The sequence below is a fragment of the Telopea speciosissima genome, chromosome 7 (assembly GCF_018873765.1).
Source record: "Telopea speciosissima isolate NSW1024214 ecotype Mountain lineage chromosome 7, Tspe_v1, whole genome shotgun sequence".
Lineage (NCBI taxonomy): Eukaryota > Viridiplantae > Streptophyta > Magnoliopsida > Proteales > Proteaceae > Telopea > Telopea speciosissima.
Window position 1 is genome coordinate 21,561,992 of NC_057922.1, and position 27,891 is coordinate 21,589,882.

At 40.6% G+C, this 27,891-nt stretch overlaps 1 protein-coding gene across 1 annotated transcript in view; it reads left to right on the forward strand.

Annotated features, from left to right (window-relative positions):
* Positions 1–27,891, forward strand: part of LOC122667818 (CBL-interacting protein kinase 32) — a 37,718-nt gene that overhangs the window by 5,360 nt on the left and 4,467 nt on the right. Inside the window, exons 4-11 of the mRNA XM_043864261.1 lie at positions 9,626–9,697; positions 10,099–10,206; positions 10,332–10,412; positions 21,590–21,643; positions 22,174–22,299; positions 22,383–22,472; positions 27,157–27,279; positions 27,400–27,513. Of these exons, the coding sequence (XP_043720196.1) occupies positions 9,626–9,697; positions 10,099–10,206; positions 10,332–10,412; positions 21,590–21,643; positions 22,174–22,299; positions 22,383–22,472; positions 27,157–27,279; positions 27,400–27,513 (768 nt within the window). The remainder of the gene's footprint in view (positions 1–9,625; positions 9,698–10,098; positions 10,207–10,331; positions 10,413–21,589; positions 21,644–22,173; positions 22,300–22,382; positions 22,473–27,156; positions 27,280–27,399; positions 27,514–27,891) is intronic.

Genomic DNA, 27,891 nt, shown 5'->3' on the forward strand with positions numbered 1-27,891 from the left:
GATGTGCAACTTTATGAGGCTTATCCTCCTGATCCAGATAATGATACTAATTATGGTCTTCATGACGAGGTTGAAGTTAACTCAACTAGCCTTGCTTCTTCAATGGATTAGTAGAGAAGGCTCTCCCCCCCCCCCCCCTCCCTTCGGGGTGAAAGTTAGTCTACTACATGATGAGGATTTGACGGCAGTCCATATAGTTGTTGACATGGGAGAGGATGCCAACCTCATATCTGCAGACCTAGTTTGGGCACTTAACCTCCTAGTGAAGAAGCTTTTCAAGAAAGCTTATGTGCGATGTTTTGAGCCTAATGCTAGAGAAGATGCCATCGCAGTTGTACGAGTTAATATATAGTTTCGGCCGCTTCACTACCAGGTGCCGTGCCTAGTCAGCCCTGTAGCATATTGTGATGTTCTCTTGGGGCGACCATGGCAGTATAAGGTGGGTATACTCTATGATGGTGTACAGAACACTATTAAGGTGAACCAAGGAAGGCATACGTTTCTGATGATGCCTCACGTGTTGATGGATATGTCTCGACGACAACAGATTCCTTCTCCTCCAGATATGAGCTAGCCTAATCTTTCTATTCATGGAGTTGCAGTTTGACCAGCTTTCCCGAGATATGTGCTACTTCATTTTTGAGTTCATTACAAGGGCATCTTGGGTTTGCAACCTAACTCGACAGAGTCGAGTTCTTTTAAGAGCGAGAGAGCTAATGTAGTTGCTTTATTCGTTAGGGTTAATTAAGGGTTACTTTTGTAATTTCTTTATTATTTTATTCATGTTGATAGGATCATAGGAGATGTAGTTGAGTTACAATTTTGTTTCAGTTTCAGAATACGATTAAGAGTCTTTTTATTCTCTTTATATATGTACTTGTAGCCAATGATTAATCAAAGTTGATTACATAAGAAATATTGGAACGTACTGTTCATGGTGTGCCTGCTGGTCGGGTGACCATCTCTCTCTCTGTTGTTCATTTCCTTCCCTATCTGGGCCTCATTGTGCTGAGAAATTACAGAATTGCCACTCCCTTAAATTTGTTTTTAGCTGTTAGTGCTTGGGTCGGCCCATAGTGATTCCAAAGCAGGGTTTGTGATCCTGGATTGCATTATGTTGCCTCTAAGAGTAGAAGGGATTCCCAAAGTTTCAGGAAGAAAGGTTGAGAAACTAGGGAGATCAAACTCAGTGTATGGGATGCAAGAACTGCCCAGAACAAGGAATAACCAGTAATTGCAGCAATAATGAGGGAAAAAAATATAAGAAGAAGAAGAAGTTAATAAGATAAATTGAAGATTAAAGGTGGGAATCAGACCTTGGGAGGAAGGTTTGAGTTGAGAGAAAGAAGAGAGAGGAAACAGTAGGCCATCAGACTGCAATCAGTCCGCGCAATGCACCAAGCACACTCCCAAAAAAAAAAAAAAAACAATACCATTCCAACCTCAAAATCAATGGGTACAACTTGTATATAAAGAAACTCAAAGACTTGGTCCTAATCATAGTCTGAAACTGACTGGGTCATGTCGGTCAAGCTATGCATTTGCATTTGTATCAGAAATCACTCAAAACATGAAACTTATGATTAATCATCCCAACTCACCAAAAAAATTGATAGGTAACAAGCACCAGAAACACAAAGTGGACCAGAACCATACTTTCCTGGCAGTATAGCAGTGAATCCATGTATGAGGTACTACAACTAGTGCATGTCCTTTCCGAACTGGGCACATAGGCTTCTGAAATGGGACTCCAAGGCGACCTGAATGGTGCTGGTTTCATGCTCCAAACATCTCAGATTAAGGAAAACCAAAGAATGACATCCAGATCTGGCGAACTGAGGTGTTTGCCCTAGAACTTCATCAATTCAATCTTTCCAGCTTCAATCATTCTAGCAGATCAGTTGCTCACAACCTTGTGGATCTCAAACAAAGATCCTTACATCCTCTAATGACTTCTGAAACCCTCCTCTTCTGGGTTCCTCACTCGGAAGGCGAAAACAGGGGATCACCTATCCAACTCTCAAACCAGCAACTTGCCTCTGATACCAAATTGAAATGTTCAACCCAAAAACTTAAGCTATTAGGTGGGGAGGCCCAATGGTATATGAAGGCATCCAAGGTCCTAGAGTTTTCCAATTATTCCCAACACTCCCTTTCACATGTTTCCCCTCTTTTGGGTGGTAGTACATGATGTGGCATGTGTGACCCCTCTTTGGGTGACTGTACACAGGTGTATTATCAATGTAATGGGCCTGATGGCTCTGATAACATGTTAAGTTTGTTGGTAATCAGTGGAAAGTGACTGATATTAGTGAGAAATCAGACTGTGAATGAGAAGAGAAGGAGAAACGAAGAAGAAGAAGTGAAGGAGAGAGGATGGAAGAAAGCTTGGGACGGACAATCAAATCCCCTCTCTAATATTATAAATAACTCAAACAACAAAAGTACATGTTTACCCCTGTATAGGTAACATATTGTCCCACATGTACATGCTCGATATACATTCCAAAAATACCGTTACTAAGCATTCCAACAGTTAGAATAGTAAAGATTTCTGCTGGGCAAATTGCACAATGTTGAACGTTTGATATCAACATGTGAAGGTTCACTGCTTTTGGAAGGTCGGAATATTTTTCCTTTGTTATCCCTAAAATGTTTCTTGGAGAACATAGGATAGATGGGATTGAAAATTATATGGAGGCATCATAATTCATTGGGGCATAATTGTGAGCTAATATTTTTCTTTGGCATCATCAGGATGGTGTGGGGTTCAGTTGGGAACTGTAGAAGTTGAGAAGCATACAAATGCAAAGTCAAGTTCTTGGATTTGGTTCTGCTAGGTTCTCATTAGTTTTTCACTTGATCAAACTCCTTTATTTATTATCTTATCAGTTACTTGACGCTGTAGCCCTTCCATGACTCAAGAGGACCGGCAGAGTTTGGTCCTTGCTCTGGTTTATTTTGGTTCCAAGTAGCTGGTTCTTGTATTAACAGTTGAGTCCTACTAGTTGTCAGATTAGTATTAAGTAGCTTCTTCATTAATTTTAGTGAGGAATTATGTTATTTACAATATTTGTTAATTAATATTGTCTGATTGTCCTAGTTAAGAGGCCTTTGTATGTGTCTAATCTCATTGACCAAGGGTAATGACAATCGGAAAAGTTCCCACAGGTGTTGTGTGTTGAATGCTTCCTTAGGGTGTATTTCTATAGAAACAGATTTGAATTAGGTTAATGCTTGGATGATTAGTTCATCCCAAGCACATTGTATTTATAACTATAATGAAATAGTAAAAATAATTAGATAAGCAATGTGGGATTAAATCACAAAGAAACTAACAAATAATAAAGGGAAAAAAGTCCAGAATACCCCCACGGTATTCTGGCCCAATATAACTAACACTCCCCCTCAAGTTGGAGCATATATATCATGCATGCCCAACTTGACTAAGATAGGATGAAACAGCTTGCTACTCAATCCCTTAGTGAACACATCAGCTAGCTGATCAGAAGACTTCACAAAGAGAACACAAATGAGGCCAGCTTCAAGGTTCTCCTTGATGAAATGTCGGTCAACCTCCACATGTTTCGTGCGATCATGCTGGACAGGGTTATGAGCAATACTAATAGCCGCTTTATTGTGACAATAAAGCATCATTGGAAGATGGACAGCAACACCGATATCCTGCAATAACCCTCTAAGCCACAGAAGTTCACAAATTCCTTGTGCCATTGCGCGGAATTCGGCTTCAGCACTAGACCTTGCCACAACATTCTGCTTTTTGCTCCGCCAGTGACAAGGTTTCCACCCACAAAGGAACAAGAGCGGAGATAGATTTCTGTCGGGAGAACACCTTGTCGGCATCGATATAGGCTTCAACCTTCAAGTGACCATTGGCAGATAGAAGAATTCCCTTTCTGGAGCAGACTTCAAGTACCTCAAAATATGACGGACCACATCCATATGAGAGGAATATGGATCGTGCATGAACTGACTCACCAAACTCACAGCAACTGCAATGTCAGGGCGTGTGTGGGAAAGGTAGATTAGTTTGCCTACTAACCGCTGATATGCACCCTTATCAACCGGCTCACCCTCTTTCTCCCTAAGTTTCGTAGTAGCTTCCATAGGAGTATCTGAAGGATGACAGCCAAGTAGCCCTGTCTCAGTCAATAGATCAAAGACATATTTTCTTTGAGAAAGAAAGATGCCCTTTGAAGATCGAGCAACTTCTATCCCTAGAAAATATTTTAGGGGACCAAGATCTTTGACCTCAAACTCACGGCCAAGAAGAATTTTCAAATCCCTGATTGCAGCATCATCATTACCAGTGATCACAATATCATCCACATAGACTACGAGAAGAGTAACCTTGTCACCAAGTCGTTTGATAAACAAAGTGCAATCAGCATTGCTCTGCGTGTAACCTGCTGAAATCATAGCCTTATGAAATTTGCCAAACCAGGCCCTGGGTGACTGCTTCAAGCCATAAAGGGCACGCTTCAATTTACACACCTTGCCCTTCGTCCTGTCATCAGAGAAACCAGGTGGAATGTCCATATATACCTCCTCCTCAAGCTCCCCATGGAGAAAGGCATTTTTGACATCTAACTGCTGAAGACCCCACCCAAGATTTGCAGCACAAGATAATAACACCCTGACAGTGTTGAGCTTTGCCACTGGTGCAAAGGTCTCCTGATAGTCAACTCCATAAGTCTGAGTAAACCCCTTTGCAACCAAACATGCCTTGTACCTGTCCACCGAACCATCCGCCTTCTGTTTAACTACGAAGACCCATCTACAGCCCACTGGGTTTTTCCCTGGAGGAAGAGCCACAAGATCCCACGTATTATTTTTGTGTAGTGCTCTCATTTCTTCCAACATTATTGTCTTCCACTTTCCATCTGTAGATGTTTCCTGCCAATTTCTAGGAACCGAAACAGAGGAAAGAGAAGATACAAAAGCACGAAAAGAGGGAGAAAGAGAGTTATACGAAACAAAATGAGATATGGGATGTAAAGTGCAAGTCCTAGTACCTTTGCGAAGTGCAATAGGTAGGTCGGAAGGATTACCAGGAGATGTAGGATCTGTGTCTGGAGCCGGCAATTGGATGGGTACTAGTGCTATAGTGGGATGCAACTGCCCTCTTGTGGACCTTCCCCTTGTATAGGTGATCATGTTGGAGTTGTCAATTCTCTTCTGAAATTCACCAATAGTTCTCTGGACCGAAGTCTGCTCCCCTTGAGTAGGAATATTAACAACACTATTGTCTATGGTCTCCCCCTGTAAAGGATTCCCATTAGGTGAGGGAGGAACAGCCAGAGGTTGTTGGGAGGTCTCCAAAGTAGGATGGGCAGCATCCAAGGGTGGATGGGAAGCATCCAAAAAGGGCTGGACAGCAGCCGTGGGTGGTAAAGAGGGCTGGGCAGCCAAAGGCTCCTCATGTAGAGGAATCTCGAAAGCCACATTTTCACCAGCACTCTCCCCCTGAAGAGGTGGCGAAGAATAATAAGATTGGGACTCATGGAAAACAACATCCATGCTAACCATGGTACGGCGGGAAGGGGGATGGTAACATTTATATCCTTTCTGGGTTGGAGAATAACCCAAGAAAATACAACGGAGTCCTCGAGGTTCAAGTTTGCTGGGAGATTTAGTGTCTCGAGCATAACACACACAACCAAACACCTTGGGAGGCACAATAAAGGAGGAATTACCAATTAAAACATCAGAGGGGCTACGGGAGTAAAGTACCCGAGACGGCAGCCTATTGATGAGATAGGCTGCCGTGATAACCGCATCCCCCCAATATTGAGACGGGACATTCCTCGCAAACATTAAGGCTCTGGCCATTTCTAACAAGTGGCGGTTTTTCCTTTCTGCCACACCATTCTGGGCAGGGGTATCAACACAACTAGTCTGATGAATGATGCCATGGTCAGCCAAATATTTTTGAAATTGTGATTCTTTATACTCTGTTCCATTATCACTTCTCAATATTTTGAGAGTAGCCTGGAACTGAGTTTGGACCATTTTATGAAAGTGTTGAAAGCATGAAAAAACTTGATTTTTGGTGTGCAAGAGATAAACCCATGTGTTCCTAGAATGACAATCAATGAAAGATACAAACCACCGATGGCCAGAAATAGAGGGTTTCCGATTAGGGCCCCAAACATCAGAATGCACTAATTCAAAACAAGAAGAACTTCTTTTATTTGAAATAGGATAATTTGAACATGTCTGTTTGGCCAGAACACACGCCTCACAAACAAAGTCATCCTTAGTATGTAGGGTGACCAAACTAGGAAATAAATGTGCTAAAATTCCTAAAGGGGGGTGACCTAACCGAGAGTGCCACTGGTAGAGTTCAGAAGAGACCATGGAGTTCTGGTGCAGTGGAGAAGGTAATGGTGGTGGAGAGAAGCGACCATCATCAAGCAGGTACAGCCCACCGTGCACTTTACCCAATCCAATCGTCTTCCCAGAGGCCAGATCCTGAAACACACAATGAGAAAGAAAGAAAGTAACTTTGCAGTTAAGATCACGAGTAATACTACTAATGGAAAGAAGGTTAGTAGTAAAATTAGGGATGTGTAAAACAGAAGTTAAGGGAAGGGAGGAGGTGCAGTTGATGATTCCCTTTCTAGAGATAGATGAAAGAGAACCATCAGCTACCTTGACCTTGTCCTTCCCAGAAGTAGGAGAGTATTGATGAAACAAACTAGAGGAACCGGTCATATGATCTGTAGCCCCAGAATCTATGATCCAAGGATGGGAGGCTACAGAAGCACAATGACCGCCAAAAGGAATACCTGACCGGGCAAAGTGTGAACCTGAATGAGCGGAAGAATTGGCAGTAGCTGATGTAGTAGAGGCAGCAGCAGCGGAAGACCTCAGCATACGTCGGAATGCCTGTAGCTCATCCTGGGATAGACCAGGGTCAGTAGTAGGGTCTGTAGTAATAGTCTCAGTCTGATGGGCCTTGGGCTTTGTCTTGGTCTTGGTCTTGGCAGCCCGTTTTGCTTCAAAGTCAGCTGGTTTCCCATGAAGTTTCCAACACCTCTCCTTGGTGTGATATGGTTTGTGACAGTGCTCACAAACAATAGTCCCTGTAGTAGAATCACCAAGAGAAGCAGTGCCAATAGGTGTAGGAGTAATGGGGGCAGCAGCCTTGAGAGCAGATCTGTCAGTAATAGGAGGATGTAACATGGCAGCCCTACGGTTCTCCTCAGAAGAAACCAATGCATAAGATTGTTCAAGTGTGGGAAAAGGTATATGGCCCAACACTTGAACACGAATATGATCATACTCCATATTCAAACCAGCTAAAAAATCGTAGACTCTGATCTTGTCCGCATGTTTCTTATAAGAGGCAATATCAGCAACTGTAGAGGGGTGAAAATCAGAGTAATGATCTAACTGTTGCCACAGGCTGCGGAGAGAAGCATAGTAGTCCGAAATAGAAAGGTCTCCCTGAGTAGTGTGAAGGACCTTCTTTCGAATTTCATAAACTTGGGCATCATTGCCAAGCTGTCCGTAGGTCTCCTTGCAAGCAGCCCAAATCTGGTCGGCAGTGTCCAGAAGAAGAAAATTATGCTGTAAGGCTGAAGTCATAGAGCCTATGAGGTAGGACATGAGAACACCATTATTGGCCAGCCACTTAGTCTGCTCAGGGCCTTTATCACTAGGCTAGTGCCATCAATATGGTCAGTGAGGCCACGGCCAGCAATGGCAAATGAGGCTGATCTAGACCACAGAAGGTAATTTGAGCCATCCAGTTTGATGGGGTTAGGTGGAAAGCTGTGATAATCTGTCTTGTAATTGCCATCATGAACAGAAGTAGCAGTAGAGTTGGTAGAGTCACCCATACCGGCAGCAGAGAAGGCCAAACAATCTTCAAGTAAAGTCCCAAACAAATAGAACCAGCAGCGAAAGAGAACCTTGATTGATTATGGTTTTTAGGGTTTTGAACAAAACCCTAAAGTGATGGAATCGATGGATGAGCCTAGGCTGCAATAAATAATATCAAAGTGGCTGAAAGACTGAGGTAGAGAAGTCCTTAATACGAAAAACACATCTGCAGAAAAATTCAGATCCAAAAAACAGGTGCAGCAGCCCAATATCGATAGAGTTAGGGTTAAAAAACCCTGTAATGATGAGATCGATCTCAAGGTCTTCACACACCAAAAAAACAGATCTGTAGGAGCTGATATAGCTGTCGAAGGAGCCCTTATAAGTGAAGAAAAAACCTGCAACAAAATCAGCAACAGTGGGCAGCAATAACCCTAAGATCGATAGATGTCAGGGTTTTGATAATGGAGGAATCGATCTTAAGGAAGTCTTCAATCTTGAGGAATAATGTCTGAACCAATAGAACAACAATTCTGCAGCAGCTTCTGGTCTTCAAAGAGAGGAGAGGAGCCCTTGTATCTGATGTAGAAGCAATCTCCAAGAAGGAACTGAAGAACCAATATCGCAGCAGTGTTGATTAGAGTCTATCGGACAGAATTACAAGTCATAAATGAGGTGATGGGGGCAGCAACTGGATCGCATGATTACCTCATCAGTGCTGCCCTATATGGGAATGAAGAACAAGGGAGAAGAAGGAGAGAACTAGAAGAGAAGAAGATCGAGAGAGAGAAGAAGAGCAAAAATCGAGAAAAATTGTTGTCCCTAGTTCGAAATCTGCTCTGATACCATGTAGAAACAGATTTGAATTAGGTTAATGCTTGGATGATTAGTTCATCCCAAGCACATTGTATTTATAACTATAATGAAATAGTAAAAATAATTACATAAGCAATGTGGGATTAAACCACAAAGAAACTAACAAATAATAAAGGGAAAAAAGTCCAGAATACCCCCACGGTATTCTGGCCCAATATAACTAACAATTTCCTTGGTTCTTCTTCTTGTTCACTTCTTAGCTCAATGTATATTCCAGGTTTTACTGCAACTCATTAAACTCTGATACCCATATAACTAAACCCTAACTCATGGCCATTAGAAAAGTTTGGTTTCTCCTAACTGCAGGCTAGAGAGTTCTGAGTTTACTGGCTGAAACTCATCAAACTGTCTATTCATCATTTCATCCAGGTTGACCATATTTTCCCACATCTTTATCATCCTTTTCCATCTAAAACCTGAAAACCTTTCATAACCCTAATTACAAACTTCTACTTTCTTTAGAAGAGTCATTCAGACGTGAGAAGTTTGGTGGATGTTCTACCAAACAGCCAAGTCTTACATTTGAATTTTTTTTTGTAAGGACTCCCTGACATTAGTCATTTAGTCCTAGGGAGGGAGAAAAAGCAAGTCTCTGCTCTTTTCCTAGAATTTAACAAAAGGCATTTACTAAAATAATAGAAAAAGGAAGAGGGGGACAACAGCAACACAAGTGGATGTATTGGTGAGTGTTCTACTTTACAACCAAGTTTTATTTTTGCTTTTTATCAAACAAATCTGACGACAGAAAAAAATAAAAAATGAAAACCAATTTTTACAGCTATTTTCTTGGGATGGATTTCTTCTTTAGGGGTATTTAAGAATTGAGCAATTACTTTACATACTGTCCTAGTAGGTTAATTGGGTTGTCCTTCCCTGATAAATTGTTCTCTTTCTACAGGTAATGGGAAGCAAGACTAAGATCTTTATTGTTTTGGAGTATGTTACAGGGGGAGAGCTCTTTGACAAAATTGTAAGTAGTTAATTTTTGCACTAGATTTATTTACTTCAACGTTTGTGTTAGTGCAAATATTTTGGTTTCAAGTCTTATGTCCTTGATGTGTGAGAACTTCTAAATCAGACGTCAGGAGTACAGTTCCTCGACACAAACTCTATTGCAAAGTTTAAACATGAGCTACCATATAGCAGAATTCTTTTATCCAACTTTTTCTTTCCCCTTGATTTTTTACCTTATGTTATTTTTAGTCCACAAGACTAAGCGATGCTAATGTTGGTGATGCACGTTATGGTTGCTCAATAAATGCTGTCCGGAGGTGCTAGAAACTGTACTTTGTAGTTGTTAGAAATTAATAATTTTCCTTATCTCTGTGCTTGCATATAATTCTGCATTATTGTGGTTTATTTTCCTCAAAGGTCAACAATGGAAGGATGATGGAGGATGAGGCACGGAAGTATTTCCAGCAACTTATTAATGCTGTTGATTATTGCCATAGCAGAGGTGTTTACCACAGAGACTTAAAGGTAAATTGTTTGTTTATTTCCTTGAAACATCCTTTAGAGCTGGTATTTTGTTGTTCTTGCCATTAGAAAAGAAATAGAAAAAAAAAAAGAAGATTCATTTTTTCCTTTTTTTGCATTTGTTGCAGCCAGAAAATTTACTATTGGATGCATATGGAAACCTCAAAGTTTCTGATTTTGGATTAAGTGCTCTATCTCAACAAGTCAGGGTAATTTTAGTTTTGTAATGGTAGAATATTTGAGGCCTTTTTATTTTCCTCCTTTTGTACACAAAATTTCTGACCTTGTTTATGTTGAATGTATTGCTGCCATGTGTTTGTCTGGTACTCTGGTGTGGTTGAGATCACCTACTATAAGTATGAAGTTGTATAAAAAGTTTCCAGCCTTAGTAACAGATACATATTACCATTGCCAACATTTTTTCTTTGATCTATTCTAAAAAAATTGTATTTATTTTATACTCTGAAATAGACACTTCTATTATGATACCTTTTAACCAGTTTTCCAAATGTTAAGATATACCAGAATACCCACCGTGGGGTTATTTTGGTCTTTTTCCTGCTTTAGTTTAGTTATTTTTCTGTTTTATGTATTCCTAGTCATATTTCGGCTATGACTAGGGTTATTTTTGTCTTTTGGCTGTATTACTTTATTCTATAAATAAAGGGCTTGGCTGGTCTCATCGATCCATCCAAGTATTTCCCTAATTTCTGTCTTTTAATATGGTATCAGAGCAGTAATCTCTGATCGAGCCTGTTTGTTAGCCCCCCCCCCCCCTTTTCCATTGTTCTCCCTTCTTCTTCTTCCATTTGATCCCTTCTCCCTCCCCCCTTCTTCCACTCGATCTTCTTCAATTTTTTTTGGTTTCTTCTTCTGGATTAGGGCAGATCTAATGAGGTGAACTGTTGTCTAGATGCTGCCCTAATTAATCACCTCCTCACTTGATGATTTAACAAGTTTTTGGTTCGATAGCTGCTGCCTCTTGTTCTGCGATTTTGTTTGGAGTTCTCCCCTCTTGAAGATCAGTCTCCTCTCTTAAATTGAAACTGGTTTGTTTATTGGGATCCATTCCTGCAGTTTCTATTGGACAGCTGCTATCACAGGTTCTCTTCTCCAGCATTGAAGGACCTCCTCATATCGATCTGCTTTCAGGGTTTTTTGAAAAACCCTGACACTTGTTGATTTTTTTTTTGGTTCTCTGTGTGGATTTTTTTTGGAGAAGCTTCTTCATCTACAATTAGTACCATATCTGCAGAATTTTCTCAGCCTTTGAAGACCTAATATCTGCAGAATTTTTTCAGTCTTTGAAGACCTAATATCTGCAGAATTTTCTCAGCCTTTGAAGACCCCTACACCAGATCGATTTTTGGTTTTAGGGCAGTTTTGATTTTTGCTGCTACACTCTTCTCTTCAATATGGGAGACTCAGAGGTTACCACAGCCAACTCTGGAGGTGATTCTCAGTCCCGGACAGAATTCCTCCCTTATGCTGCCTCCATTAAGCTCGATGGCACTAATTATCTCATATGGGCCAGATCTCTATCCTTGATTGTAGCTGGTAGAGGACTCAGTGGGCATCTTCATGGCACCTCTAAACAGCCTACTGAAGAAGGGCCTGCCAAGACTCGATGGGCTGCTAATGATGCTATGGTTATGTCTTTTGTCTTGAACTCCATGCCACAGGACCTTTCCAGCCAGTACCTTCTTCTTGATACTGCTGCACAGATATGGGCTGCTGCTAAAGGCACTTATGGCCAATTGGGAAATGATGCCCAGGTGTATGACATCCGGAAAACACTCTCTTCTACTGCCTGCCCAAAAGGAGCTGTCCGTGACTAAATACTATGCTGTCCTCAAAAGTCTGTGGCAACAATTGGACCACTATGCCCCTTTTCAGCCTACCACAGCTGCTGATGTTACTGCTTATTCAGCCTATGTGGATAAGTTTCGAGTTTATGACTTCCTGGCTAGTCTTAATGCTGATTATGATCCCATCCGTGTGCAAGTACTTGATCGGGTACCTTTCCCTACATTGGAGCAGGCCTTCTCCTTTGTTCTTACTGAGGAAACCCGTCGAGCTGCAATGATGTTGGGTCCCTCTGTTGAAAGATCAGCCCTCCAGGCTGCTGGTTCTAAAGCTACTCCATCGGATATTACTGCTACTGCCACTGCTACTGCTACTGCCCCTACACTGGAGCTTGTCAAGTGTGACCATTGCAATAACTCTATCACACTAAGGCCCAGTGCTGGAAATTACATGGGAAGCCTGCTGATTTTGAGGCTAAACGTGGCCGTGCTAAACCTAAAAACAAAGCCAATCACACTGAAAGTGTAGCTCCAGCTCCCACTGCTGACAACAGCTCCTCCCAAGAAGAGTTCCAAGCTCTCCGGAGTATATTACAGTCTTCCGCTGCCTCTGCTACAGCTGTTCCTGCCGGTCATTCCACTCCATCAAGTTCCCACTTTATCCGCTCAGGTATCTCCTTTGCTGGTCACTGTGCTTCGGTTGTCTCCGTTCCCTGGATTATAGACTCCGGTGCCACTGATCACATGACAGGTTTTTCTAACCTTTTTATACATATTCCCCTTCTTCTGGCAAGGATAAAGTTCGGGTGGCTGATGGTTCCCTCTCTTCCATTTCTGGAAAGGGGTCCATTAGTTGCTCCCCATTACTTTCCCTGTCCTCTGTTTTGCACATTCCTAATTTCACTACTAATCTTCTCTCTATTAGTAGTATTACCAAACATCTAAATTGCAAAGTTTTTTTTTTTCCTACTCATTGTGTCTTTCAGGAACTGGACTCGGGGAGGATGATTGGATCGGGTAGGCTGCATAATGGATTGTATCTTCTTGATAATGGACCGCACAAGGCTTTGCCTTCTCAGTTATGTCCACCATCTTCTTCTTCTGAACTGCACCAATGGCACTCTAGATTAGGACACCCCTCTTTGGGCACATTATCTCTTTTATTTCCAACTTTGTTTAAAAATTGTAGTAAGGAAGAATTCTTTTGTGAGCCTTGTGTCTTGGCCAAACAGACACGATCCAATTATCCTATATCTAATAAAAGAAGTTCTTCCCTATTTCACTTAATTCATACTGATGTGTGGGGCCCTAGTCGTAAGGCCTCTCTTCATGGCCAGCGATGGTTTGTTACATTCATTGACTGTCATTCCCGTTTCACTTGGGTATACCTCATGCATAACAAGAGTGAAGTCTTCTCTGGTTTTCAGCATTTTTCATAAGATGGTCCAAACCCAGTTTAATGTCACTCTCAAGATTTTAAGGAGTGACAATGGGAAAGAGCATATGGAAGGTCAGTTCCAACGATACCTTTCTACCCATGGCATTTTACATCAAACCAGTTGTGTTGATACTCCTGCCCAAAATGGTGTGGCTGAGAGGAAAAATCGCCATCTCTTGGAGGTGGCCTGGGCCCTAATGTTTGCCCGTCATGTTCCCTCTTTTTATTGGGGGGATGCTGTCCTTACTGCAGCCTATTAATCGCCGACTCGAGTTCTTGCTTCTAAGTCCCCTATTGAGCTTTTATCTGGCTCTAACTTTTTGTTGGTAGAATCGTGGGCTAGAAAAGAGAGAATGAGAGAAGAATTGCTTATATTAATTGATAGGTAAGCCCCTCTATTTATAATAGAGGGGAAAGTTACAAGAGACTAAAATAGGCGATGTGGGACTAAAACCCACATAGCCGACTTACACTTAATAACATAAAAACTACCCCAAAAGGACCAGAATACCCCCACGGTATTCTGGAGTACATATTCCAACACTCCCCCTCAAGTTGGATTATACAAAGAATTAAAGAAAGAAAATTCAGCTTGAACTAAAGAAAATAGAACTCCATAATAATGCTAACACGCCCCCTCAAGTTGGTGCATACAAGGTACTAATGCCCAACTTGAACAAAACGGAGAAAAATAAGTTGTAGCAGAATCCAGCTTCAAGACGAATGTAGCTCCCAAATAAACCTTCAAGAACTTGAAAAAATAGATCTTCAAAACTTGGGCAGACTTGATCAGCAAACCGGGACCGGAATGTCTTCCAAAAAAGGCAGCTTTTACCAATCTTCTATTGCTGTCCAGTGATGAAGCTCTGAATGATAGTCTAGAAGATAAGTAACTAAGGTAGTGAGCAGATGAATCAAGCAGCGGAAAAAATCAACCCAACTGTAGAACCTCATATAGGCAGGCAATCACCAAACATCTTCAATACTTTAATACCAATCTCCCCCTTACGGCAAACTCACCCCAATAACAAAGTAGATACCCATTGGCAATGGTGAAAACTCTGATCTTTTATGTTTTGCACCAAGTGTTCCTGCAAGTTCTGCTTTCTGCAATGGCTGCAGTATACTGTACATAATCCCCCCCTCACGTGTAATACACGTGGACATAACAGAGATGATGTAAGTGATAGGGCAAAAACATAATATTCCAAAATCTTCCAAAAGGTGCCAAGGGTAATGGAAAGAGAAGAAATGGCAATTTAGAGAATACCATAAACTTCCAAGGTGGGTATGGGTATATGCCAAAGGTATGGTTTGGGAGGTGGTGAAGTGAAAAGAAGCAGTGGGATAATGAACCATGGACAAAGCAACATAGTAATTTACAACCTTCTTTCAATTGATCAAGCTAATTCCAAAACACCAATCTCCAATGATCAGATCTAAATTAAAAAAAACAGATCTAATTTGTAGGAGGAGAAGGTACCATTCTGTAAAAACTTGATCGATTTTCACACAAGGAAGTACTAGTGTGCAAAATTTCAAACTATAAACTCCCACATGCTAAATAGAACTGACGAAGATATTTGGACAGCAATGGATGTAAGAAGCTTCAACAAAAAACTTGGATCAGATCTGAATTTGTGAACAATGCTAGGATGAAGCTCTCAAAGGGAGCCGGATATGAACCAGAAAGGCTTCACATAACTGAATAGGTTCGTAGTTGCAACCAATAACCTTGGAACACACTGTTGTAATCCCAAACAAGCTGATCTCCAAGGTAGTAGATACGAGTCTTCAATAATGAAAGAAATTCGATCTCCAATAGCAGGATACTCAGTCTCACTAAAAGGGCAGCAGTAGTCCACATAAAGGCAGCAGTAACATGCCAACCAGTCATGCTCACAGAAGCCAATCAATAAAACCAGCAATATATGTAGTAAAGCTCAATAGAACCAGCAAATATAAGATAAAGAACCCGAAAGATCCATAGGTAGTTGAAGCAGCCGGCCACATAGGAACAAGTAAAAAAAATAGGTTGATAATTGGAGAAACCGAGCCATAAGAATGAACCTGAATTTTTGCCAAAAAGAACTGATGATTGTTGCTGAAATATGGGTTGACTATTCCTCTGATGGTTATAAAACTCTCCTAAAAAAATCAGCAAGAGTGGACTGCCCTAACCCTTAGATCGATTATAGTCAGGGTTTTGTAAAAAAACCCTGAAAGTGAAGATCGATTGTAGGGAAGGGGGCTTCAACAAAAGTGATGATGACTTGTCAAAGGTGATGTCTTCTGGAATAGATGCTGACCACAACTGCAGGAATGGATCTCCAGTTCGAATAACCAATCTCCTTGGTGATTGAGAGTTGATCTTCAAGTGGGAGAAACACCAAAAATTGCAGGAAAAATAGGGCAACAGCTATCTTGTGTAATATAACTTCTTCAAGCCATGAATAATTGAAGTAGAATGTCCCTCTTGATGGTAGAAACACCTCCAAAAAACTCCAACAGCAGCAATCAACCCTAACCCTAAAATCGATATGTGTCAGGGTTTTGTAAAACCCTGAAAAGGAGGATCGATTGGGGTTAGGGGTCTTCAAACACTTGGAAAGAGGCTAAGATTGAGGTCGAGTGGTCCTTGTAGTTGGAGTAATCATCCCTCCAAAAATCAGCAAAAACTGAAACCTGTAACCCTAATGTCGATTTGAGTCAGGGTTTTAACAGGTACCCAAAAATAGCAGGTTGAGAAGGTTTTGATGTAAAAACAAATCCAGCCATCAGAAAGTGTCTAAACTTAGGTCGATTAAGGCTTGTAGTAGTAGGGAATCACCCCTAAAAAATCAGCTGCATCTGAAAAGGGAAACCCCAAAATCAATTGGAGTCAGGGTTTTAACCCTGACAAGTTGAGATCGATATGGGTATGGAGGTTGGAAAGTTAATAAAAGATGGAGAGAAAGAAAGAAAGGGAAGGAAGATTATGGAATAGGGTAGAAGAGTGTTGGAAAAGGCTGCATAGGGGGCTCCAACAATGGAGGATCAGTCTTCATTAGGTAGAAATCAAATCTCCAAAAATTCTGGACAACTCCAATATCGCAGGTATGGCTCCAGCAGATTTCGAACAGAATTTTTTCAATAAAAATAGGTAGAAAGGGAGGGGGGCAGCAACTAAATCATTGATATGCTGTGTTTACCTCATTAGTGCTGCCCCTTTGCAAGGTTGAGAGGAAGAAGAACAGAAGAAGGAGAAGCCGAGAAAGGGAGAAGAAGGGAGAAGTCGATTGAAGAGATGGATTAGGGTTTTCTTTCTCTTTTTCAGACCTAGATCAGACTAGCTTTGATACCATGTTGGTAGAATCATGGGCTAGAAAAGAGAGAATGAGAGAATAATTGCTTGTATTAATTGATAGGTAAGCCCCTCTATTTATAATAGAGGGGAAAGTTACAAGAGACTAAAATAGGCGACGTGGAACTAAAACCCACATAGCCGACTTACACTTAATAACATAAAAACTACCCCAAAAGGACCAAAATACCCGGAGTACATATTCCAACACTTTTATATTGTTCCCCCTAAGGTTTTTAGGTGTGTCTGTTATGCTAGGGATACTAGATCTCCTGGCAAACTTGAGCCCCGCAGCCTACGCTGCATTTTCTTAGGTTACTCTGCCACCCAAAAGGGGTATAAATGTTATTATCCTCCTGCCCGCCATACCATGGTCAGTATGGATGTTATCTTTCACGAGGCTCTCTCCTATTATTCGTCCCCACCTCTTCAGGGGGAGAGTTCTAGTGAAGATGTGTTGACCGTTGACCCCCCCCTCTTCGGCATGTTTATGATGAGTCTACCCCTACCCTTCCCTCTACGTCAGGGGGAGAAATTCCTACACAGGGGGAGGTGTCCCATTCTCCTTCAGGGGGAGATGTTCCTGCACAGGGGGAGGTTTCTACTGTTCCTGCTCAAGGGGAGGTCACCCCAGTCCAAAGAACCATTGGTGAATTTCAGCGGAGGATTGATGCGACAAACTTGAAGGTTTTTTCACGGAACAGGACCAGACATAGGGAGCTTCAATCCACTATGACACCAGTTTCCGTCCAATTGCCAACCCCGGATCCAGAACCTACTTCTCCACCTGGTAATCCTTCTTCTTTGGATCTCCCCATTGTTGTTTGCAAAGGTGTAAGAACTTGCACTCAACACCCTTTATCTCATGTTGTTTCTTATGATTCTCTTTCTCCATCCTTTTGTGCATTTGTCTCCTCTCTCTCTTCTGTTTGTATTCCTCAAAATTGGCAGGAAGCTCTTACAGATGGAAAGTGGAAGGCAGCGATGATGGAAGAAATGGACGCCTTGAAAAAAAATAACACATGGGAGCTTATGACTCTTCCACTAGGGAAGCGGACTGTTGGATGCAAGTGGGTGTTTGTGGTGAAACAGAAGGTGGATGGAACTGTGGATAGGTATAAGGCATGTCTTGTGGCCAAAGGATTTACTCAGACATATGGGATTGACTACCAGAAGACCTTTGCCCCTATCGCTAAGCTAAATACTGTCAGAGTACTCTTATCTTGTGCAATTAATTTTGGATGGGACTTACAACAGCTTGATGTGAAGAATGTTTTCCTCAATGGGGAACTCGATGAAGAAGTATACATGGACATTCTACTAGGGTTCTCTTGTGACAGCACCTGAGGAAAGGTTTGTTGATTGAAGCGCGCTCTTTATGGGTTGAAACAGTCCCCTCGAGCGTGGTTTGGCCGGTTTCACAAAGCAATGGTTTCTGCAGGCTACAAGCAGAGTAATGCAGATCACACTCTCTTTATTAATAGAGCGGGCAAAAAACTCACTATCTTGATAGTCTACGTTGATGATATTGTGGTAACTAGCAATGATTGTGATGAGATCAGCAGGTTGAAGACATTTCTTGGCCAAGAGTTCGAGATTAAGGATCTAGGAAAACTAAGGTATTTTCTTGGGATTGAAGTTACCAGATCTTCAAAAGGCATCTTTCTTTCCCAACGAAAGTATGTCCTAGACCTACTGACTGAGACTGGTTTGTTAGGGTGCAGTCCTTCTGATACTCCTATGGATGTTAATGTTCGTCTCAAGGAAAAGGAGGGTGATCCGGTTGATAAAGGGCGATATCAATGACTAGTGGGAAAGTTGATTTATCTTTCCCATACTCGTCCCGATATTGCTATTGCTGTTAGTCTTGTCAGTCAATTTATGCATGATCCATACACTTCACATATGGAGGCTGTTCTTCGAATTCTTCACTACTTGAAGTTAGCTCCTGGGAAAGGAATTCTCTTATCTCCCCATGGTCACCTACGCATTGAGGCGTATACTGATGCTGATTGGGCAGGTTCCCCAGACCGTAAGTCTATTTTTGGTTACTGTTCTTTTGTGGGTGGTAATCTTGTCACCTGGCGTAGCTAGAAGCAGAATGTGGTGGCTCGTTCTAGTGCTGAGGCAGAATTTCGTGCTATGGCACACAGTATTTGTGAGCTACTCTGGTTAAAAGGTTTGCTATAAGACCTTGGACTTCCTATTCGCCTCCCTATGATGCTATATTGCGACAACAAGGCTGCCATTAGTATTGCACATAATCCGGTACAGCATGATCGCACAAAGCATGTTGAGGTGGATCGGCATTTCATCAAGGAAAAATTAGAGGAAGGCCTTATTTGTGTTCCTTATGTGAAGTCTGCTGATCAGCTTGCTGACATGTTCACCTAGGGACTGCCTGGAAGGATCTTTCATCCTAGCCTAGTCAAGTTGGGCATGAGTGATATTTTTGCCCCAACTTGAGGGGGAGTGTTAAGATATACCAGAATACCCACTGGTCTTTTTCCTGCTTTAGTTTAGTTGTTTTTCTGTTTTATGTATTCCTAGCCATATTTCGGCTATGACTAGGGTTATTTTTGTCTTTTGGCTGTATTACTTTATTCTATAAATAAAGGGCTTGGCTGGTCTCATCGATCCATCCAAGTATTTCCCTAATTTCTGTCTTTTAATACCCAACTTATTTTATACTTCTATATGTTTGTGACTAGTTCTTCAACTAGTTATGTAATTTTGAATTGGTAAACTGTACCCAAAAAAAAAAACAAGATACAAAACAAAAAGAAAATCACACCAATAAAGAAATGGCCACCAAACATGTCAAGTTGTGCAACTACTTTTATTTTCCATTTATGTTAGAAATCTCATTTTCCTTTCCCTTTTCCTTGTCAGATCAGGATCCTAATTACTTCTCCTATTTGGAATAGGAGTCCACTTCCTTATCCTAAAGGGACAGGAATTCCTTTTTCCTACTTCCATTAAGACTATGATTTCCTACTCTAACTAGATTCTAATCCTAGATTAGGAATCAATGAAACGCTTGGCTTTAAATAATCGGGAGTTATTGCAATGTGGTTACAGGAGTTATCTGAAGAAACTATAATCCATATACACTAAAAATTGATAACTAGAATTTTAAAAAAATAAATTAAAAAAAAAAATTGGATCGGCCAATTCGGGTCAATCTGAATTGTAATCGATAGAGGCCGGTCCTGATTCCAAATTATCTGGATCAGATCGATCCTTGTATGGAATATGTCAATTTAGACCAGTCTAGACCGATCCGATCCAAGACTGGTTTAGATCCTGATTTCTGGTTTTTAAACCCTGGAGAAACCTAGAGCTAGAGGTTGAGTTTGAGTGTGACAGATACTGAGAAACACACAAAAGAGGAAATATACATTAGACAGACATGGCAGGATTAGTTGGTCTGAATGAAGGTAAGTTTGCATCCTCCATCACAGTTTCTTACATAATGTAGACAGATAACACAAATCTATTGGGCTCAAGCTATTCGATGTATTGGTGGAAGGCCTATATGAGTGTCACTCCTTCGACTTGAAGAACATCCCATCGAACTTGCACTTGCTCTGGGACATTCTTCCTCTGCGAAACAAAAGGCTGCTCCTTGCTCTGTGACATTCTTCTTCTGCGATCTGCATGTTGTTCCCCTGCTACTTTCAATGTTCTTCGGCCCGAGCAGCTGCTGGAACCCTGAGCTGTTGGAACTCTGAGCTGCTGAGCAGAAAACGCGATTTGATGCTTCGTAGACAAAATTCCCAAACGAAATTCATGGGTGAAGCTGCATCCACCTTGGTTCTCATCTCTGCCTTTTCCCGTTTTCTTCTACCATTTGAAATAAAACTCAGGATCACTGAGTCTGGTATTTGTTGATGGCAAGAGGTGTTGGAGATTCCATAGTTAATTTCTGCTGAACAAATGGTTGGAGTCGAAGTCCAACAGACGTTTCTCGTTTATGATCTACAAGAGGTCTGAGCTCTATTGATGATACCGCATCTCTGCAACTCGTCTCCTTCACCATTTATTTATTTTTTTTTATCTTCCTTATTTTGTTGGATGAATGTAATATACCCCCTACCCCCAGTGTGTGGTGTGTGTGTGTGTGTGTGTGTGCTCGTCTCAGTGCGGCTGATCTTCGCCAGCCGTCTGCGCGCCAGAGAGAGACCGTAGGTCGTCTTCTCCGGCCATTTTTGGCTGCTGTGGTCTTCTCCTCTTGCTGCACCACTCTTTCTCCCTACCCCCACAATTGTTTCTTGGCTCGTTGGATAGCGCCCCTGCCGAGGGCTATCTTCACCGGCAATATCGGCCCAGAACTCCCCCAGCTGGTGGGTGGTGGCGGCATGAACCCTATCCCCCTTTCCCCTTTGTGGTTTGGGTCAAGTGAGGACCCGTTTTCTCCGGGTTGAAGACGGTTTTTAATCTTCACTGTCGGTTTTTAAAAGGACATGTGTCTACCAGTGGGGGCCTCACTGCACCTCACTGATAGATTTGCGCGCCGGAGATGATTTTAATCCTAATTCAGCTCCCAAAGTGAATAATTGATCCCCATTAAAAAAAAAATTGTCTTTACACAAGAATGACTGCATGACTAATGATGTGCCAATATTTTTGAAAAAAAGAGGAGCCTTTTGGCTGGGATCCTGAACTTCTGATGCATGTATGTCTGTAAATTATGAAATTATTTTCCATTATTTCTTGATACAGTTAATATACTAATTTCCCTGTAGATATGTCGTACTGGGCAGAACTTGAATCTGACTGTAAAATATTTTTTGGCAGGATGATGGGCTGCTTCACACTACTTGTGGAACTCCAAATTATGTTGCCCCAGAGGTTCCAATTACATGATATTAACTTGCTTGACAAATAATTGTTTAGTTTTCCTTTAGGCTATTTTATTCCACAAGAGAAGGAAAGAAAAAGAAAATTCTGAGTAGAAAATGCAGTGGGACCCAATGATCGATATGGTTTTAAATGTTTTGGTTTGACAGAGAAAGTGTGCAAACTCCTTTTTTTTTTTAAAAATATCTTGCACTCCTTCATTTTGCCTTGCAAAACCCTTCATATTCCTGCCATTTTGGCAAGATTTTGATGGGAAACTCTCTTAAAGCAAATGTTCCCCGCAATTGAACATTTATGTGTTTTCTTTTAATAACAATCATGTAATTTACAGTTTCTAAAAATATATGAACATAAAAGAAAGTGGACCTCAACTTCACACAAATCTCAAGATCCTCTCTCAGAATCCATCCATACAAACTGGTGGGAAGAAATTTTTTTTTTCTTTTCTTTTCTTTTCTTGGCAAATGAACAGTGTCTTAATGTAAATTTCCTCCATTAATTTGATGTCTCATCCTGATCAGGTCCTCAATGATAGAGGTTATGATGGGGCAACTGCGGACTTGTGGTCATGTGGGGTCATCCTATTTGTATTGCTTGCAGGTTACTTGCCTTTTGATGATTCTAATCTTATGAACCTGTACAAAAAAGTGAGCATTTTACCAATTTTAGAATTCCTTTGTTTATTTCATCTCCCATTTCTGTTTATTAGTTGCTCCATTCTTACATGCAGATCTCTGCTGCTGAGTTTACTTGCCCACCTTGGCTTTCATTCGGTGCCATGAAATTGATAACTCGAATCTTAGATCCTAATCCAATGACTGTAAGTAATTCTTCTTGACCGGGTTTTGATCCTACTTTTGGCTTGGTGAACTATATGCATGGATCTTGTGAAATTTCTTAAATCTGTAAATATTTTTCTTGTTGCACTGCAATTAAGGAGGATATTGTTTTTCTGTTAATTGTGCTTGATGCCAATGACATCATTCTATCTTTTGTTCCTTGGCTTATGTCTATTACTTATCCTTATGAAGTATTACTTTTCCTTTAACAAAATGAAAATTAGAAAAGAATGTAGACCTCATACCAAAGAGAAACTGCCTGTGCAATGATGCTATATAGAATTGAGACAATTTAAAACCCGGTGAACATGAGGCACCCTAAGTTACCAATCAAGAAATAACTTCAGGACAACTTCTGCTCTTAACAAATAGAGTTTAGTTATGGCCTTCCTGTAGATGCCCTTAACCTTCAAAACATTCCTACAGTTGTTCTTAGAAGTCATACCTTTTGATTTCTATTCTACGAATATGTAACATGAGTGATTTACTAATAATGCATTAGGCCTTTGTGTGATCCTTTGAAGGAAATGAAATTATGTCCAATATCATGTGAACGAATTACATGTTTACAACATAGATTTTCAGGAGACTTAGCACAATGCACAAGGACAATTCCTTGCAGTTATTCTCTTTTTATGGTTTTGCTTATCAGATATTCATTGGATTTTTAAGTGTCACGAAGGACCTGATTACAGTCAAAATCTTTTGCCATGTTTCTTATTCCCCTACCTCCTTTCTTTCCAGGTTTTCATTTTCAAGTTGACCTTATGGAACTATCTTTAATGTTAATTTTTATCTTACTTTATGGGATCTTCATATTGCATTCTACAACAACTACTTAGCCTTCTCCCAACTAAATAAGGTCGGCTACATGGATCCTTGCAAAGACAAAAAGTAAAAAAAAAAAGTGGTAAGAAGAAAAGAGCACAACAACAACGACAAAACTCAGCAATAACCCACCTAAATGGGTTGGCTACATGGACCGTAGCCCTCCAATCAGCTCTATTTGAGGCCATACTTGAGAGTTGAGACAAGGCGCAAACTATGCATGTCTTTCCTCACTACTTCTTCTAGGGTCATTTTAGGTCTGCCCCTAGCTCTTTTAGATCCTTCAATCTGAATCAAATCACTCCTTCATACTGGTGCATCCCAAGGTGTTAGGTACTTAACCGATACACCAAAAGTTCCAGAGTTGATGGAACACGTTAAATAAAGCCCTTTAATCTATCCCATACTAGACTGACCCAAACTAGCACCCATACACTATAGTGAGCCCCATTAGGCACATAACAGACCACCATGCTTCTGTAGCCGTCATCCTCAGCTGTTCTCACTCTAGGCAGCTCTCACTTTGGCGGTAGGTAGCCCTTTCTAAGCAGCTCCACTCTGCTCCAAGGTTTTTGCCTGGCGGCAGGTAGCCCTTTCTTGACAGCTTTCACTTAACTCCAGGTAGCCCTTCTCCTAGGTAGCATTTTCCGTGACTCGAACCCGTGACGTGGTGATTGGCTCTGATACCAAATGTTAGGTACTTGACCAATACGTCAAAAGCTCCAGAGCTGATGGAACACGTTAAATCAAGCCCTTTAACCATCCCATACTACTCTGGCCCAATCTAGCGCTCATACACTAGAGTGAACCCCATTAAGCACATAACACAAGGCCTCCGTTGACCATGACCATGCCACCTCAAACGACTCTCTCATACCTTCTCATATATAGGGGCCACTCCCAACTCAGCTCTGATATTTCATTCATTATTTTATCCTTCCTAGTCTTGCCACACATCCATCTCAACATCTTCATCTCCGCCACACTTAGTTTATCTACATGCCGCTTCTTAACTGCCCAACATTCCGCATCATACATCATAGCCGGTCATATTACAGTCCTATAAAATTTTCCTTCGAGTTTTAAAGGAATATGCTGATCACACAGCACGTCGGTTGCACCTCTCCACTTCATCCATCCTATTTTGATCCTTTGGGAAACATCGTCCTCTATATCGTCTTCTTTATTTATGATCATAGTTTGAAATCTCGCGATATCTCGGTATCTTGGGCTAGTCGAGATATCCGAAATATACCGAAATTTCACCGAAATATGGTATATTTTTTGCCATATTTCGGCACTCCATCTCGGTGGGTTTTTGGCCATATTAAGGCCTGAGACTTCATGTACACCCTTAATTAAGCTAATAAACACATTTAAACCTTCATATTGCAAAAAAAATGAACTCAAAGTGGTGTTTTGGGTTTGCACCCTTGATTGACAGTATACGGTCGGACCCTGATGTATAAAATAGTTAAATACATATTGTTTAAGTACTCAAAGACATAATAAGTAATTTAAACAAAGTAATGAAACAAAAATAAAATCAAATGTAGCCTTTAGTTTAAACTTTAAAGTTTAAACTCATAAAGTCATAAGTGCATAAGTCATAACTCATAAACTTCATAATAGTCAATAGTTCAATACTCAATACACAGTATTTCTACGAAATATACCGAAATTTCTACGAAATTTGAACTTTTTCCATTTCGGAAGCTCATCTAGTCTCGGTAGTGTCGAAATTACCGAAATTTCGGCGATGTATCGCGAAATTTTGAACCATGTTTATGATAGATACCAAATATCTAAACTAATCACTTTGAGGTATCTCTTTATCAGCAATACTGAGCACCTCATTAACCGTCGTAGTGTGGCTAAAGTTGTACACCATGTACTCCATCTTTGTTTGTTCTACTTATCTTAATTTCTTTTGATTCCAAGGTAGATCTTCATAACTTTAAAATGTTAATCCCTGCTTTTGTCTCATCCACCAACACAATATCATCTCCATGATAAACGCAAACAAGTAAGGGCTTAAGGTTGATCCTTGATGTAGCCCAGGTGTAATTGGGAACTCGCTACCTTCATATTACATTCAATTGACACAAATTTCGTGCATAAGAATTCAAACAAAAAGAAATTGAAGACAAACTGACAAAGTGAAATAACTTAGAAAAGAAATGAGGGATAGCATTCCTCAACTTCTATCCTTCTTAACAAAAAGAAAGAACACTAGACCTGATTCTCTTGTTGTCACAATTGCTTGGCCACGTGGTGTATGTCCCGAATAATGTGTAATGCTTTCCTTCTTTCATAATTGGGGCTTCACATTTGGTCCAAAAATGAAGGATGTTGCTTCCTACTTCCAAAACCTTCAATGGCATAGATTGAGAGAGGAAATGTTGCTGAGGCCAGGTAAAAGCTTAATCAAATGGCATGAAGACAAGTATAAAACCAAAAAGGGTCTCCAAACTCATCTCACATATCCACAGTACAGGAGGGGATCTTCATTAGTTAAGCCTCAATCCCATCTCCACTAGTTGAGCACTTAATTTTTTTCCTCTACCATAGTTGACTAGTTATTCAAATTCATATGATCATATCCCATATCTTTTCCATCAATCATCCCCAATCCCAATCATTTTATTCAAATTTCTGTCAATTAGTTGTCATCCTCCAATGATAAATTTGGGCCACCTAAAAGCCAAATTTTCAAATTCCTTCCCCAATATCTCTTGTTCATGAGTTCTATGGGAACTTAAAACCATTTCCTCACTCATTTATTGCATGGTAGTGCTATGGTGTAAGAGGGTGTATCTTATTATGGTGCACAATGACATTCAAGGTGCACCCACACGTCGAGGTTGAAGATATTTTCAATGCTCACACACTCAGTTCTCATGTTAAACAAAAGCAACAAAAAATGATGGATTGGTTTGATGAATTTTAATATGGATGGATATAACCATTCAATCTACAGGATTCTTTTGAAGTGCAATAAAAATGGTAATAGTTGATTGTGCACAACAGAGGAGTATCTCAAACATGTTTAAGTGTTATTTGCTCTGCTTTTTGAAGATGACTGTCTAACATATCAACCAACAAGGATCAAATCAAACTTAGAAGGACCAAAATGGCTAAATTTTGAGAATGTGGTGAAAGGGTTTGTGTTGTTAATGCTTGCAACTCATCCCTACCGCCACTGGAACCCACTTAACCAAACAAATGCATGGACAGAGGGTGAAGAGAGAGAGAGATGGAAGGTACATAAACGGAAGGATGCCAGTTTAAGATTGACTGAGCTGGCAGTCACAAATCCGGCTCAGCTTGAGTCTACAGATTTCTGGTCTGTCATATGCACCAACATCTGATCAGCCGAGATTTTGTTTATTCTGCATAATTGAAACTATGTTAGAAATTTTTATCACAGTTTCAATCTGTGGTTCTATCTCAGAAAATATCAAATATGCTTTACCATTTTACAATAGAGACCTGTGAGGTGCTGCATTATCCAGGGACATGCTATAGGACGTGGAAAATGATTGGGCGTCCTTCGTGGCTGCTCTACTTAATAACCAGAAAGCATATGTAAGGTCACTATTTGTAGTAATGCTTACCTGACCCATATATTGGCATAATTATCCCTAGATGCTCTTTTCAGTCATGTCATACAAGCAGCTAAGCTACCTAGATCACCCAGGTGATCCAATTGATATCCATGAGATTTCTTTGTTTGATATGCTAGGGAACTGCTGTATTCTGTCTTGTGCATATGATGTTATAGGTCAAAGTGATACATTTCTGTAACCTCAATTTATCTACCTCGGCCAATTGCAGCGCATTACTGTCCCTGAAATTTTGGAGGATGAGTGGTTCAAGAAAGGTTATAAGCCACCTGTGTTTGATGAGAAGTATGAAGGGAACTTGGATGATGTAGAAGCTGTTTTTAAGGATTCAGAAGTGAGTGAAAGACCAGGCACACCAAAATTCTTGAATTAACTTTTCCATTGAAGAAAGTGTTGGTTCTTGATAAAAGATATTTCCATACTCATACAATCTATTTTGTTGACATTATACCAGGAACATCATGTGACAGAGAAGACAGAAGAAGAAAAGCCAACAGCTATGAATGCATTTGAGTTGATTTCTATGTCAAAGGGGCTCAATCTTGGAAATTTGTTTGACATAGAGCAGGTTTGTCTACTTCCTGTATTTAACCTCTAGTTTCTTTATTCTCCAAGTGATGAAGGGTGGGCTTGTTCTTTTGCATGGCAAAAGGTAATGGATGAAGATGTAGAGTTATATATCAGTGGATTGAGAGAACATATAGAATAAAAATAAAAGAAGGGAACATGTTTCCTACATGGTCCTTTTGGAGAGCCTTCTCTAAATGGCCCTAGAAATCTGATACTTGCCACATTAGTTGGATATTTGAATCTCAAAATTTGTGGTCCTATTTTCCACATCACGCTTGTGGTGGCCATATATTGATTTTGGTCTTGAAATTTAGTAGATGGCCAATCCACTTGGTCTTCTGTCTATACAACAGTTATAATTGCCCTGTCAGATTTC